Source organism: Orcinus orca, chromosome 6, assembly GCF_937001465.1.
Source record: "Orcinus orca chromosome 6, mOrcOrc1.1, whole genome shotgun sequence".
Lineage (NCBI taxonomy): Eukaryota > Metazoa > Chordata > Mammalia > Artiodactyla > Delphinidae > Orcinus > Orcinus orca.
In genome coordinates, this window is record NC_064564.1 from 96,799,400 (window position 1) to 96,815,002 (window position 15,603).

A 15,603-nucleotide genomic window follows, 5' to 3' on the forward strand; every position below is an offset into this window, starting at 1 on the left:
TTAGAGTGTTTCATGTGAAAATGCATAATCAGAAGACCTTTAAGACTTACTCTGAAACATTTTAATTCTATGTCTAGGTGAAAATGTTAAAAATTAAGTTTCATTTTTATATTTCCTCAAGAAAATATGCCAGATAACCAATGGGCTTACTCAAAACCAGTGATTTTAAGGTAAAGCTTTTACACATTTTTGTACGTGACTGATTTCACTTAAAACACCAGAAATTACCTTCGGGGACCAACAGGCATCAAAACAAATTGAGGTTCTCAGCAAGGGACCTCTAGCAAGTCAGTTAACACTTCTGGACCTCCATCTTCCCTTCTATTCAATGCCTAATATGGCGATAGGTAGGTGGCCAGTGCCCAGGAAATGTTTGTTAAAGAAACATGTGAATGAGCAAATACGAAATTGGAGTCAACATACTTTAGGTTCATGATTTCCTCAAGTTGGGACCCCAGAGTCAACGGAACGTGGTCTCCGGAAGAACACATAGGGGAGCACATAACTTTGCTTGGGTGAAATAGTTGGTGTCTGGAAAGCTTCAAGGAGGGATTTACACTCAACCAGATGGAGGTAAGACTTCCAAGGTGGGAGACAGAGTGGAGACCCAGAACTGCTGATGGGTAAGGTCCCATTGGAAGAGCAGGGGATTGTGACTAGAGGGGAAAGCAGGGGCCAGGGCCTGAGGCACCTCAGGGTGAGCTGTTTACGCTGAAGGCAAAGGCAGTCACTGAAGGTTTTAGGCAAGGAGTGGCAAGGTCAGACTTGCATTTTAGAAAGGCCCTTAGAGCATCAAAGGATGCTGGTGAGAGCAGGCCAGTCGGGAGCATCTTAGAAGACTGCAGTAGTGGTTCTCCAGGATGAGAAATGGTGAGGCCCGGGGGTAGGCCGGGAAGAGGGTCCTGAAGAGGAGAGGATGGATGTGGGTGATAATATGAAAGTCAAATTGGCAGGACTTGGGGACTAATTAGATGAGGGCATGAGGTAGGTAACGGTCAAGGACTCCCCGGCCTCAGGTCTGGATCACAGGTAGGTAATGATGCCACTGACCAAGATAGGAAAACCGGTGAAGGGACAGTAGGGTAGGGTGGGAAGAGATGAATTAAGGTTTTGAAAAGTCCAAGAGGCAGCTGGGTATGGGTCTCTGGAGGAAGACAAATTTATACCAAGAACATGGGCCAGGCATCATGAGATGACATAGAGAAATATTAGTCTTTATTTTTAGCATCAAGTATTCCCCAGGGTAGTGGTTCCTATGTCACCTTGGGTGTTTTTGAAATTTTTATTCCTGGCCTCCCCTACCACAACCACACTCCCTTCCCCCCCTCCCCCCTCCCCCCCAACAACACCCACCCCGTCTTCCACCAAAGGATCTGAAGGGTCTGGAGTAGGACCTGAGTCTTTGGTTTTAACAAAATATGGTTGCAGTGCTCCTTGGACCCATTTTAGGAAACTCTATCCTAGGGAGACCCCCACCAATGTTAGCAGGCTGCCAAGGCGTCAGTGGGGCTGCCATGATCTACAGGCTGTTACTCACTTGGGCTGGGAGGGGAAGAGTGTCTGCTTTCTATGAGATCAGGAAAGGGAGGTTTTCCTCTGGGTTTGGGTTGGTGGTAGCCTGGAGGCTTTAAAGAACATTTGTGGTTCTAGTACTTCAAGGAGCTCAGATAAGGAGCGTGTGAATGGACCACGGGAAGAGGGATGAACTGAGCTGGGACAGGGAGCAGAAGCCAGGTCATAAAGGTCACCCTATGCTCTGTTAAGGAGTCCGGACTCCACCGTGACTTTAAGCAGGGGAATGACAAGGTCAGATCTACATGCCTGAGAAGCATCTCAAAAGTGATTTCTTTTTTGGTACATCAGGTAGAAATATTAAAACAGAATAAGTGGCATTTTTGAGGCATAAAGGAAGTTGTTTATGACAGTCCTTTTCTCTTGCCTCAGGCTCACATTCTCTCAGTTTTCTTTTTCCTCTTTATTTTATTAGCAAATGCCCTCATGAGTAATGTTTTGAGGATAATGCTGAAGGTACTATTGTTTCCCCATTCAAACAAGAAGCAACAGACCTTACGTTAGCGTCCTGAAGACTGGATTTCTTATTGATATTTACAAACGTTGATTCCTCTTTTCCAACCTGTTAAAGAAAACAGGAAGGTTCGTCAAAACTGGACATCTTGGCATGCAAAAATGTTTCCAAGTCTCCTACATTCAAAGGATTACAGAAATGTGAAGGTGTATCAAAGAGGTAGATCATCAAGTACTCAGTCAATAACAAAATTTTCCGGTGTTTATTTAACAAAAAATGTTTTCTTGAGTCATTCCCCATCGCAGGGATTAACACGTAATCATTCAAATAAAATCAATGCTTGCATTCACACTCATATTGAGCACCTGCTACGTGCCAGCTCCTGATGGAATGAGAAGAGGATGGTGTGAGAAAAGCCAAACCCACAGTTTAATCCCCCACTTCACATTTTAGATCAGGAATAATAAGCAGCTCTATGCTCACACAGCACTTACAGCTGACAAAAGAGTTTAGAAGCTGTCCTTTCACATCAGTGGACCGAGCCTGGGAGGAATTATGTCATAGGATTTTGATAGAAGCCTTGTCCTCTTCCCTCTGGCGAGTCCCATAAAGAATGGTGGGGAAGAAAAGGACACCCACTCAGCCAGCCAGGCCAGCTGAACACACACTGGAGGTCAACAGGAGATGCAGCAGCTTGTGGTCCTCAGACCCACCACAGCGTACAGAGCTGGCCCTTTCACTTACCCAGTTATAGCTATACCAGTTAATAACTCTTTATATTAAAAGCTCTGTGCACATAACAGGTGTGGTTCCTATCTCCTGGCTGCACCCTGACTGACACAGCATCTCAGTCCTAGAATGCCTCTTTCTTCTACGTGGCACAGAGGAAATCCCGCAACGTGAAATCAAAGGCTTGCATGCATGGCACGCACCTGGGCGCTCGCTCGGGAAGCATTCTCCAGCTGGGCTTTTAAAATGTTACACTTAACGTGATCAGCCACGGGGGAAGGCAAAAGTGGGGTCTGAAGAGTCTTCTCAGAAACCTTTTTTTCTTCAGCCTGAGATGAACCAAAATACACGCAACAGACTGTAAACAAAGAACTAAGAAAACACATACATTAATCTTTCCCATCAATCACCACTGCAAATAACCCAAAGACATAAACATACAGAAAAGTGTGTCACTAACTCCTTATGTTTGTACCAGTGCTTTTACTATTTGCAAAGGATTCACAAGCACATCCTCTCAATCCTCTCATTCTCACGTGAAGCAGGGAGAGGTTGTATTAGGAAGCCCATGAGCCAGAAGATGGGGAAGGTCCAAAGAGAAGAGACTCTTCCAGTATTCATGCAGGTAAAGCCAGGACTCAAGCTCCGAGTTTCCTACACCCAGCTGCAGTGCTATTTCCCCCATAACTGCTACTTCTTACATATAAAGACCCAATTCTGTGACTTGTTGGGTTAAGGGAAAGAGTACAAAATACTAATTGGTATTTTTACAATAATCTTGCTGAAAATTGTGATTCTCAATGAGAAATTTGTATCTATGTTGCCTCATTTTAGAGTGTCTCAGATTTCAATAATCTGGTGCCACCTTTGCTATTTTTGCCATTTCTCATGTATTAACTAAACATGTACCTATAATTCGTACAATCCGGTTAAGGTGGATTACCCTGGGACCACCAATTTTAAGTGTGTCCTAAGCAATAGTATCTTTGACATCATAGACTTGGTGGCTGTTATATTTATTATGACATAAATTATGATAATTATGTAACTATTAAAAAATACTCATCCATGTATAGAACCTGAAATTGTCTTTGAGGGTACACACCTCACACTCTGGGAAATAATGTCATATTGTTAAGCATGCCTATTGTGGCCATTGTCTATCCCAGTGCTAATATGGTGCTCGGCACACAGTAGGTGCCTAATACATGTCTACTGAAGAAGATTATAATAATACATAGTGATTATTGGAAGATATGTGTTTAATAAGAAAGATACAAGACCATATGATTTCTAAAAGTCAATTTAGTGACTTAATACAGCACATTAGCCACGATGTACCAGGGCAAGAACAAAATGTTCTAAAGGCCTCCAATTCTGCAATTTCCAAAATTAATCTAATTCACTAATTCAAAAGTCCTATTGAGCACCTTGATACACATAGTAGGGGTTTTATGAAAGCTCCAGAGGAAGCATAGGGCAACTGGCTGGTTGACATCATTGAATAAAGAAAAGAGGGCCGAGAAAGCAGTTTCCCAGGAGGACCTCCAAACATATGGAGGGAATATGGTAGAACAAGCTGAACCCAGCAATTTCACAAAACAGTAAGATAAGCAGAGACAGAAGACCTGGATTTGAATCTCCGCTCTTTCCCTTACTAGCACCATAAACAAGATGATGTTGATGGTGGTGGTGATGGAGATGAAGGACAAGGAGGGTAAGGGGCGGGCGGGGGGTGCGGATTTCATATGCACATCTCATTGAATCCTCTCATTTAACCATCCCATTTGAAGGTAGATGCTATCACCATCCCCATTTTATAGATGAGAAAAACAAAGCAGAGAGATGGCAAGTCACTTGCCCAAGGTCACACAGGAAGTACACAGAAGAGCCAAGATTCACACCCAGACTGGGTGACTCCGAAGCTAGAGCCCCTGCCCACCAGCCACACTGGCACCCCTTAACCTCTCTGAGGCTGTTTCTTTCTTCATAAGATTATCATGACAATCACATGGGAAAAAAGGATATGAATGGCACTCTCACATTAGAATCTTTGGTTAGAAAACAATACATAACTACAAAGAGAGCATCGGATATGAGGACACTAATGATCCTAAGATCAAGCTGAGTATAAAGACAATAGACTGTTTTGAATGGAGTCAGGATCCTAAGAGACTTAGCGTTCTCTAAAACAAAACAAAACAGTAACTTATTTATTAGTTACAGTATAGTTTTAGTATAATTTATCTTGTACATGTAAATCCTGTTACATTAAAATAATTGTTGAAAAGATATATAAAAGATAATACTAGCATGGGTGTTTTCACTGGTGTATGATGAGTTAATTTTTTAATTAGATCTAATTTTTTGGAATGATATGCCGGAATACAAGAATTGAACTGGTTCTAAAGCCCATTTGAGATTTTTGACAATTGCTTCAGGGGATATAGTCATACTGACAGTAATGACCGAAGACCTACTTTAAAAAAAAAAAATTGAATGCTGCTAAAATAAGAGTGAGAATTTAGCATTGATTTTCCCCTTGAATTTATTAATTCTAAACTGCTTTTTGGATATAAAATTCAAGCTGGCTTGTTCTGAAAAGAAGGAGCTACCTTTCAGCTCTATAACTTGACTCAGGTGAAGACCAATATAAATTTTGGAAAATCTGAGTGTTATTACATGAATATGTTTGCATCAAAGGCATCTCTATGAGGGATAAACATGTGAATTACAACAAGACCATAATTACAGCCTGGAGGATGGCACCCAGAATGCTGTGCTTTCTCTCTTTTGCATGGCCATATTTTGTATTTTACATTCAATTTGAATTGAGGAAGAGGCTTTATCGTTCAATATGGAAAAACAGATTTCAAAACATACAAATGAATGATAATTGGGCTTTGATACTATTATAATTGGAAATGGTCTTCTGTTTGAGGATGTCATTTGGGGATAAAGAAATGATCAGATGCAGTTTTCACTTGTTGATACAAACTGTTTACACATTTGAAATCTGATGAGATTTAAATTCCTGTGATAATTTTGGGTATGCTTTTGGAATTGGGCAACCAAACGTCTTCTCACCATTAACATATCCAAACCTTAGACAAATCAGAGGATTCTTCAGACCGCAAAAAACCTTAAAAGCCATCAAAACCATTGGTTCCCAATTGTGGTATCATGATAAGTTGTGAGGATTGTTTTATTAATGATAAAGAATCATAGTATGGGGCTTCCCTGGTGGCGCAGTGGTTGAGAGTCCGCCTGCTGATGCAGGGAACACAGGTTCGTGCCCCGGTCCGGGAGGATCCCACATGCCGCGGAGCGGCTGGGCCCGTGAGCCATGGCCGCTGAGCCTGCGCGTCCGGAGCCTGTGCTCCGCAACGGGAGAGGCCACAACAGTGAGAGGCCCGCACACCACAAAAAAAAAAAAAAAAAGAATCATAGTATGAAGTAATATACTTTGCTTATGCATTAGGACAAAGTCAAGGTTATCTGACATCACTCTAGCCTACTTGCTCACTGATGCATTTCTTCAAGTGGAGGAGAAAAGAGGGGTATTGTTGCTTGAGCGCCAGGGAAATGCTCAGTAACTCACAGCTGTCTCAGCTACATCTTAACCCAGAGCAAGCCATTATTGGTGATGTCCCACCAATATTCGTGCAACTACTAATTACCTGGAGCTTGTGAGTTCTCTGCTACTGTATGCTATACTTCCCTGCAAAATATTTTTGGATTTTGCCAAACTCCAGGTAAGTTCTTGTTAAAACAATTTATTGTGTGGGCTGCAGAAGAAAAGTTGACAGTCAGGATACTAAGAGAGAGAAGACAAATCCAGGGGCACACAATCCATCAGGCTGACTCCCAACACCTGGCAGAGGCCTGCTCAATAAAGATTTATTGACTGAAAGAATATAAGTGCCATCCTGCAGGAGGAATTTTTTTCCAGCTGGCTATCAGGGAGGGTAGTATCAAAGAAAAAGTGGGTGAACAGGGTGTCCTGAAGTTGGGGCCCTTTAGTGATCAGAGGGACTTTAGGCTGCCCCGCTGGGGTGTGGGATTGCAAGGGAGTGGAGGGTCTTCTGAGAAATGCTGGAAGTGTAGTGCAGGCTAGAGGGATGTCTGGGGTGGAGGAACAGCCCCGATAGGAGGTATAACCTTCCCACGTTCACCAGTGCAGGTAAGGAGGGGGAGCTTTCCAGGCCAGATCTCCCAAATTCCTCCTATTCCCTCTTATAAAGGGGCAAAGCTAAGCATTAGGGTGGAAAAAAATGACCCATGAGTAAAGAATACTATTCCTATGGGGATTTTAAAAATTAAAATATGTGTGCAACAGTGGATCTCGACCAGGGGCAATTCTGCCCTTCAGGGGACATTTGGCAATGTCTGGAGACAATTTTAGTTGTCACACCTGGATGGGGGTTCTACTAGCATCGAGTGGGGAGAGGCCAGGGGTGCTGTAAAACATCCTACAATGCACAGGTAAGCCCCCCACACAACATTATCAGGCCAATATGCCACTAGGGCCTATGCTGAGAAATCCTGGTGTAGAAAATGAAGAAGCATGTTGGAGTGCAAAGGGCACTGGACCAGGAGTCGGGAGCCCAAGGCTTCACCACTGCTCTGTGACCTTGGGAAAGCCATTACCTTTCCTCTGGTCTCAGACGTTGAAAAGGCTGAACTAAATGACAGATTGAATTCAGCACCAGCTTTCTACAGTTCTAAGATAAAACTTGGCTTTTATAAGGCTACCCATTGGATATAAGAACAGGTCTAGCCAAAAGAGAGCTTGGTTTCTGCCCTGTCCCTTCCTCCACCTGCCCTCCCTACTTTCATCCCTCCCTTCCTTCCATTAGCAAACAGTTACTGAACATCTACGATGTGCCAGGTACTGTCTGAGTGAGATAGAGGGTGCTATGGACTGAACTGTGTTCTCTCCAAATTTATATGTCGAAACCCTAACCACCATTGTGATGGTATTTGGCACGGGGCCTTTGAGAAGTAATTAGATTTAGATGAAGTCATGAGGGTGGGGCCCTCATGATGGGATTAGTGGCTTTCTACGAAGAGGAAGAAAGAAAGATCCCTCTCTTCTGGCAAGTGAAAACACAGTGAGAAGGGGACCAGCTCCAAGACAGGAGGAGAGCTCTCACCAGGGAACCAAGTCATCTGGCACCTTGATCTTAGACTTCCCAGCCTCCAGATCAGTGAGAAATAAATATCTGTTGTTTCAGCCACCGGGTCTATGGTAATTTGTTATAGTAGCCAATGCAGACTAATACAAAGGGGTAAAAAACGGAAAGAGGTAAATGTGGATGCTTCTCTCATGGAACTTTCAGTTAGAAGGATGGAGAGACCACTAACAGATCCAGCCTGTTGGGCCTCAGCACTGGGGGCAGCCCCTAGTGCTGTAATCCACCCCAAAAGAATGTAAGTGAATTTCTGCTCCTAAGAGACATGCTGAGCAGAAAAAGATTGAGTAGAAATCCCTCCAAGACAAAGGCACATAGTTTAGGAGGCAGGCAGGGTAATAATGAGAGGTATGAGTGAACCCCAGGTCCATGCTCATTGCCCAGCTCCAGTCCTTGGCACCTTATTTATGTTGATGTGCAGAGCAGGCCAGGGTCCAGCAGCCTTCACAGTTTCCAGTTCCAGCTTCTTTAGATGGGCAGCGGCTTCGCTGAACAGGGCAGGTGTTCCTGGTTCTGCAAGTGAATAAGGAAAGGTTGAAAGGGCAGAGAGATATAGGTGATAAAAGATGCTTGCCAGAGCCCGACTCCCAGTGCCTTTCTGTCTGGCTTCTCCTCTGGCAGCTTGAATCTCTCGGGAATGCACTAGCAGATGGGATGTGAGAACATTTAAGGGCGAGGTGTCAAGGCCTAACTCTCCCAAATATGAGCAGTGGCCCTGGGCAGGTTACTTTACCTCTCTGAGCCTCTCAGCCATTTTCAAATGAAAATAAAATTACTTACCTTGCAGGGCTGCTGTGAATATTAAGTGAGGTAATTCATGTGCCAATGCTTTATTAATGGAAAAGCACTATGCAAATGGGAAAGATTAGTGTTCAGGCTAACAGACAGATGAATGTGCCCTTAAAAACCATGCTATGGGCTTCCCTGGTGGCGCAGTGGTTGAGAGTCCGCCTGCCAATGCAGGGGACACGGGTTCGTGCCCCGGTCCAGGAAGATCCCACATGCCGCAGAGCGGCTGTGCCCGTGAGCCATGGCCGCTGAGCCTGCGAGTCCGGAGCCTGTTGCTCCGCAACGGGAGAGGCCACAACAGTGAGAGGCCCGCGTACCACAAAACAACAACAACAACAACAACAAAAAAACCATGTTATGCTTCTAAAATCAAATTCACTGATTTTGATTTCTGAAAGTTGGATTAGTTCACTACCACTCCTCCCACTAGCTTGTTTTTATCCATTAATACATTAAATATTCAATATTCATTATGTATTAAAGTTTGTGCCAAGTACTCATAGCAATTGGGATCTGGGAAGCTAGAATAAAGAGATGAATGAGATACAATTCTAGCCCAGTGGGGGAGACAGATGCCTGTGCAGATACCCCCAATAAGAGCGACCAAAGATTTATTTAATTATATAGAGCAAGAGGGAGGGCACTCCAAAGCCAGGAATTGGGGAGGGGTGTAAAGAGAAAGTTGCACTGACAACCTTTGAGCTGGTTCCTGAAAGATGTGTAGGAGTTCATTAGGGTGGAGAAAAGCAGGCAGAGGGAACAGCAGGTGCAAATGACAGAGCTGGGACGTGGCACAGTGTTTCATGAGAGGAGAGGAGTTCCACATAGCTAGAGTGTAGTGAGGAGTGTGGGGGAAGGCTGGAGACCTTGGCAGGGGCCAGGCTGTGAAGGTCTGTGTGTGGCCATGCTCAGAAGTGTTGGCTTTATCCCAGGACAGTGAAGTACCATGGAAAGGTCGTAAGGCATTTGGTCAGAGCTATTTGGTGAGTGCTCTCGCTTTAGCAGCTATAATTTGGAGACTCCACTGGAGGAGGTGCCCGTAGAGGCCTGTTATAGCTGTCCAGATACAAAAGGATGAGGCCTGGCCCAGGGCCAGGGCAGTGCGGATAGTGATGAGGGACTGATTTTTCAACACCAAGTGGATGATGAGTTCCCATTTCTAGCTCCGCCAACCCAGAATTGCTACCTGTGATCTACAGGTAAAGGCTCAATGGCTCATCCTCTTCACCAGCCCACAGACTTATGAAATATCAGACCTGGAAGACTCCTTGGTCATCTTCTCAATACCCTCCACCACATTCCATAGACGAGGAAACCAAGGATCCAAGTGGGGACTTGGCTCAACCGTGAGAACTAGAATCGAAGCCTCTTGACTCTTGCCTCTACCTTGGCACTTTTTCAAACCATATGTGATAAAGAACAAGTTCTTCCCCCACCTCCTATCACAGACCGATTCTTTAGTAAAATATAATAAAAGTGATTTTCTAGAAAAAGAAAAGAACAGTCATACAAAATCTAAGCCCACATTTTTAATTAGTTTTAACACATATAAAATTGCTCTGGCAAGTTGCTAGAAACGTTTCTAATTTGCTTACTCTCCATTTCCGTAATTTCTCTAGCTGGGACCTTTAACAGTATGCACTAGATCTACTTGACACCTTGCTCTCAGAAAAGTGGGATGCCAGAAATGGGACCGAATGGGCTTTCTTGGGGTTGGGAATGAGAGATTCCAGCCACCTCACTTCCATGTGTCCCTGTTCCATTGCTTGAGCCAGTGCTGCATACGGCAGAAGCAGAGAACCGGCATGAAATGAGGTGGAGAGACATTTGCTCTCTTGTAACGAAATCAGTTTGCTGGTAAATCATAATTTTTAAGTGGCCCCTGCCTAATGCACAAGGCTCTTGTCAGCTCTTGCCCAGACCTGGTAACCCAGCACAGACATTACCACTGTTCCGAGCTGCACTGCAAGGGGCTGGCTTGAGCATCTAGGAAAGCCGCACACACCCTGCAGCATCACTCCCCCACCCTGCCCCCTATACTCCTACTCACTTGTAAGTGATTTACTGCTGGAGTTTGGGGACCTCAAAGGCCCCTCCTTGTTCTCCAGGGTCAGCGAGAGGCCATAGTTAGTGTGGTGCTGGTGCTGGTGGTGGTGATGGTGGTGCCTTCCCGAAGCTTTGGTGGCAAACGGTGTGCCCCCATTCTCCTCGAGGCCAAAAGGCAGCCGGTCCGCGCTGCTGAGCCCTGGGGAAGGGAGCGGGTAGCTGCAGAGGGTGTAAAAGTCAGGATTTAGAAAAGCAGAGAGTCTTGATATTCCTGTCCGTACTTTAAAAGATGTTCTTCAAGCATTGAAAACCAGGAGAAATAGGTTCAACAAACAGATCCACAGGGTTATTGTAGAACAGGACACAAAGGCAACACTGCACTCAAAGGAAAAGCAGAAAGTGGAAATTTGTATATATCAGAGATGTTAACCCTTAAAAAAATCCTTAAGTTTCAAATGAAATAATTTCTATTTTAAAAAAGACATCATGGGACTTCCCTGGTGGCGCAGTGGTGGAGAATCCGCCTGCCAATGCAGGGGACACGGGTTCGAGCCCTGGTCAAGGAAGATCCCACATGTCGCGGAGCAACTAAGCCTGTGCGCCACAACGACTGAGCCTGCACTCTAGAACCCATGAGCCACAACTACTGAGCCCACGTGCCACAACTGCTGAAGCCCGCGTGCCTAGAGCCCGTGCTCCACAACAAAAGAAGCCACCGCAATGAGAAGCCCACGCACCGCAACAAAGAGTAGCCCCCACTTGCTGCAACTAGAGAAAGCTCGTGTGCAGCAATGAAGACCCAAAGCAGCCAAAAAAAAAAAAAAAAAAAGACATCGTCTAAGTGGGAGGAGGAAGTCAAAGGCAATCATCAAATTAAAAACTAATTTGTTAAGCATCCTACGACAAGATCATGATAGAAACTGGAAGTCTTGGAATCACTTTCTCCTCCTCTCCATCACCCCCACCAGGCAGAAAGCACCTATTAATGGTATTGCTATGACATCTTCTAATTCCAACTGCTCCTCCGGTTATTACTGCCCTAAGGCTCTTGAAACAGATTCCCAAAGCTCTCCCAGCCTCTACTCCTCCTTCAGCCCATCCTCCACAGAGCACTAGCCAGAGAGCTGTTCTGATTACATTCTAGAGTGTGGCACTCCTCACTCCAGGAGCTGGAATACCTCTCTGTTACTAGTGATTCCTAACCATTTTAAGATAGAGAACCCTTTGGAAATCTAGAAAACTACAGAACTTCTCTGCAGAAAAAGGCACCAAGATGCAACATTTTACACTCAATTTCAGCCCTCTGTAGATGTTCCGTGGAAAATATCCAAATTCCTTTACTCACGGCCCCCCTGTGATCTTGTCCCATTCTCTTTTCAGCTCATCTCCTGCTGTATTCTTCTCTACACCCTAGTCCTTCCCATCCTTGTGCCTTTCACCTCTTTCTGTCCCCTGGAGTCCTTCCTCATCCCTAAACCCAGCTAAAACACCCCTTCCTCCAGGAAGACTTCCAGCCTTTAAGACCCAGATCAAAGGTCTCCTCCTCACACCCCTAAGCAGAGCTAACCCCTCTTTCTGCTCATTCCCATAGACCAGATTTCTACTGCCCACTCCTTCACTCTGTCTTCAAGGAGCTCACACCTCAGCGTAGGAAATTCTGTCATTCAATCAGTTACAACCACCCTAGAACAAGCCGCTAAGTGAGCATAGAGGTCAAGGCAACTAGTTTTTCTGGGGCTGGTGAAGGTGTTGGGAAAGGAATCATAAGGATGGGATCAACTGGGAGAGAGTCAAATTTTGGTAGACATTCTTGAAACAGAATCCTTCTTCTTACAGAAAACCACACTTCTTGTGTTTGTATGAGGTTGATATTTCCCCTCAGAGTGGGCCAATCAGACTTTTCCCTCCTTCCAGGTAGAGTGACTTTTTCTGGGATATGATCCAATCAGGGACAGAGTTTCCTATAGGTTTAACACATGGAAATGGAGAGAAAGTGTCTCTCTTCCTTTTTAGAGTCAAACAGGGCCTTATTGTGACTTTTGTGGGTCCTAAGCACTTTGGCTTTCACCTCTTCTCCATAAAAAATTTAAAATTATATTTTATGACTGCATTTGTATAAAAATGAATATATTATCGGATATTAAACCATTTTCCTCAACTAAAAGTTCGTTTTTTTTCTTCTGACTTCAAAGAAATGAAACCATTTTTGTGGGCCCCTAAAAGTATTGTGAGCCCAAGGCACTGCATCTACTGTGACACACAGATAAGTCAGATCTGGCTATGAGGATGATATAAGTTGAGGCTACTTTATGACCATATTCCCTGGACACAAAGGAGTATCTGTGGGAAGTGGCCAATGTACAAAGGAAGACAAGACGAGCAGAGGGTAAAGCTAGATGGAAAGAAAGAAAACACCCCAATGGTATCATCTGAACCCCTGGTTCCAGCCCTGCCTGAGGCTGGTTCTACCACTGACCTTTTTAATTACAAGGTCCAATAAATTCTATTTATTTATTTTTGTTTGATGTGGTTGATTTTCTCTCATTTATAACTCACATGCTCTAAAGCAGTGAAGGTGTGTTCCCTTGTTACTGTTTTTCGTTTATTTGTTTTGTGGAATGTCTTTCAAGTGAAAAGGTAGAAATGGCTATTACAGGCCTAAGGAACAGTCTGAGCAAAGGAATGATGGTTGAAAGCGCAGGATGGCTGGAGCGGAAGTGAGGAGTGGAAAGGGTTTAAGCAAAGGCAAGACATGACTGGAGTTCCATTTTAGAAAGTTCGTGCTGAGGGCTGCGTGGAGGACAGACACCCCAGTCTGTTCATTAGGAGACTGTGACGGGGTGGGGCTAGACAAACTCACTGGATGGAAGAGTAGCCCTCTGAGCTGTTTCTGAAGCAGGGCAGGCAGGGCTTGCAGGCCTGGCATGTGGGCGCTGCGGGAAGGAGGTACAGAGGAGGCCTCTGCTGCAGATGCAGGATGCTTTCCGGAAGAAACAGCACCATTGTCCCCACGTTGTCCCGTGAGCTGGGTCTTTGGTCCACCCTGGCTGCCTTCTGGAGACTTGGCTCAGGACAGTCTCACATCGTGTGTGTGTGTGTGTGTGTGTGTGTTTGCACGCGCGTGTGCGTGTGCGCGTGCGTAAGAATGTGGAAGAAGGCGTGACTTTGGCTTCTGGGTTCAGAGTCCAGTTTCACCTCTCCAACCTGAAACATAACCAAGGGTATCCACCCCCCTCGTGGAGGCAGTAATGGTGGCAGCAAAACGTGCACCAAGTTGTCATCGAGACGCCTGGCTTCTTGTCTTAGTTCTGCCCACCTTTGTGCAGGAACCTCGGACAGCTGCTCTGGGCCTCAGTTTCCTCCTCTGTGACGTGACAGGGTCAGGTGATTTCTGGTGCACTTCCAGGTCTGAGAATCAGCCTTTCCCCCACCTATTTATCCAGTACGTGCTCTATCCCAGGCACTGGGCTAGCTATTTTACATTAAATATCCCATTGTATACATGTAGAGACTTTGACTAGCACATAATTGGTGCTCCATAAATATATGATGAAAGGAAGGAATGGAAGGCAGGAGGGCGAAAAGGAAATAAGCAGCGAGAGAGGGAGGAAGGATGAATGGAAGCTGTGGAGCTGGGATATGATGACAAAGGTGTGAACTGCAAATCCCATGGGCATTATTTTCCTGTGTCTCAAATATGTTGAAAATAATATCTGTCCTAAGGAGGCACAGAGACTGGGAGCTCAGAACAGAGAAAATTCCCTACAGCCTGGGACACTTTACACCTCAAGGCTCATCTTCCACCCTGCCCTCCTTCCACACTGCAGCCAGCCTATTAAAGGTCTGAATGGGGACTATAATGGTCTAGGCAGCAGAGACAAACCAGAGAAACACTGAAAGGAAGAGAGTGACAGGATGGGGGGTATTGGCAGGATTTGAGAAGGGGAGAACACAGAGACATGGAGGGGTCAGAAATTTTTGAATTTTTTAGCCTGGAGGACCAGGCAAATGGCATGCCATTAATTGAAAAAAGGATGCTGGGAGTGAAGGCTGCTTGGAGGAGGGAAAACTATGATTGAGCTTCAAACGGGTTTCACTGAATGTGAGAATGAACACCCAAGGAACAAGATGTCCTATAGTAGAGATCTGGGGTACATTCAGGGCTGTACGTAGTGGTGCAAAGTTCTGAGCAAGAATTTCTGAGGACTGGTAAACAGACATCATCTCCCATGCCATCTCCAACTGATGCTCACTCTCTGCTTGGAATGTAAGGCGAAAAAGGATTCTGAGGTTGTGCCAGCTCAGGAGGAAAGAGTGCTGTGACTGATGAGCGATGTCTGCCGCAGACCTGGAATGAAGCTGTAGTCTCACGTACCTTCCTGTCTTTCCAAGTTAAAAGTGTGTGTGTGTGTGTGTGTGTGTGTGTGCGTGTGCGTGCGTGTTTTATTTCCAGGAAACCCAGAGTGAAAAGTTAAACAGGGAAATAAATATATGTGCAGAGAGTGATAAATTGTATTTAATAACATGTGATTTTCACTTTACCATGACTTTTGGGGAAGACTGAGAAAGAGACAAATGGGAAGAGAAATAGAGGGTCAGAGAAGCTGCCTGGATCTCTGAGAGTAAGTTTCTAGAAGAGTAAAGATTCATAAGCAGGCGTGGTATGACCTGGGTGTTTTCTCAGCTCATACACACGGAGGACCATCCTGGAGATCCTAACTTATGGCACTGTGTGGGGTTATGAGTCTGTTAAGGAAATCACTGTTCCTGGCCTCGTGGACTGTTCCCTGCAGAACTCTAGGAGGTGATATTCACATC

General features: G+C 45.0%; 1 protein-coding gene across 2 annotated transcripts in view; it reads right to left on the reverse strand.

The window, feature by feature from the left end:
• The window catches only part of EPB41L4B (erythrocyte membrane protein band 4.1 like 4B), a 145,095-nt gene that overhangs the window by 31,093 nt on the left and 98,399 nt on the right, over nucleotides 1-15,603 (reverse strand). For both annotated transcript variants that reach the window (XM_004269360.4, XM_033427470.2), the window contains exons 16-19: nucleotides 10,790-11,004; nucleotides 8,351-8,463; nucleotides 2,959-3,084; nucleotides 2,067-2,134 (exon numbers count right to left, since the gene is read on the reverse strand). In XM_004269360.4, the coding sequence (XP_004269408.1) occupies nucleotides 2,067-2,134; nucleotides 2,959-3,084; nucleotides 8,351-8,463; nucleotides 10,790-11,004 (522 nt within the window). The remainder of the gene's footprint in view (nucleotides 1-2,066; nucleotides 2,135-2,958; nucleotides 3,085-8,350; nucleotides 8,464-10,789; nucleotides 11,005-15,603) is intronic.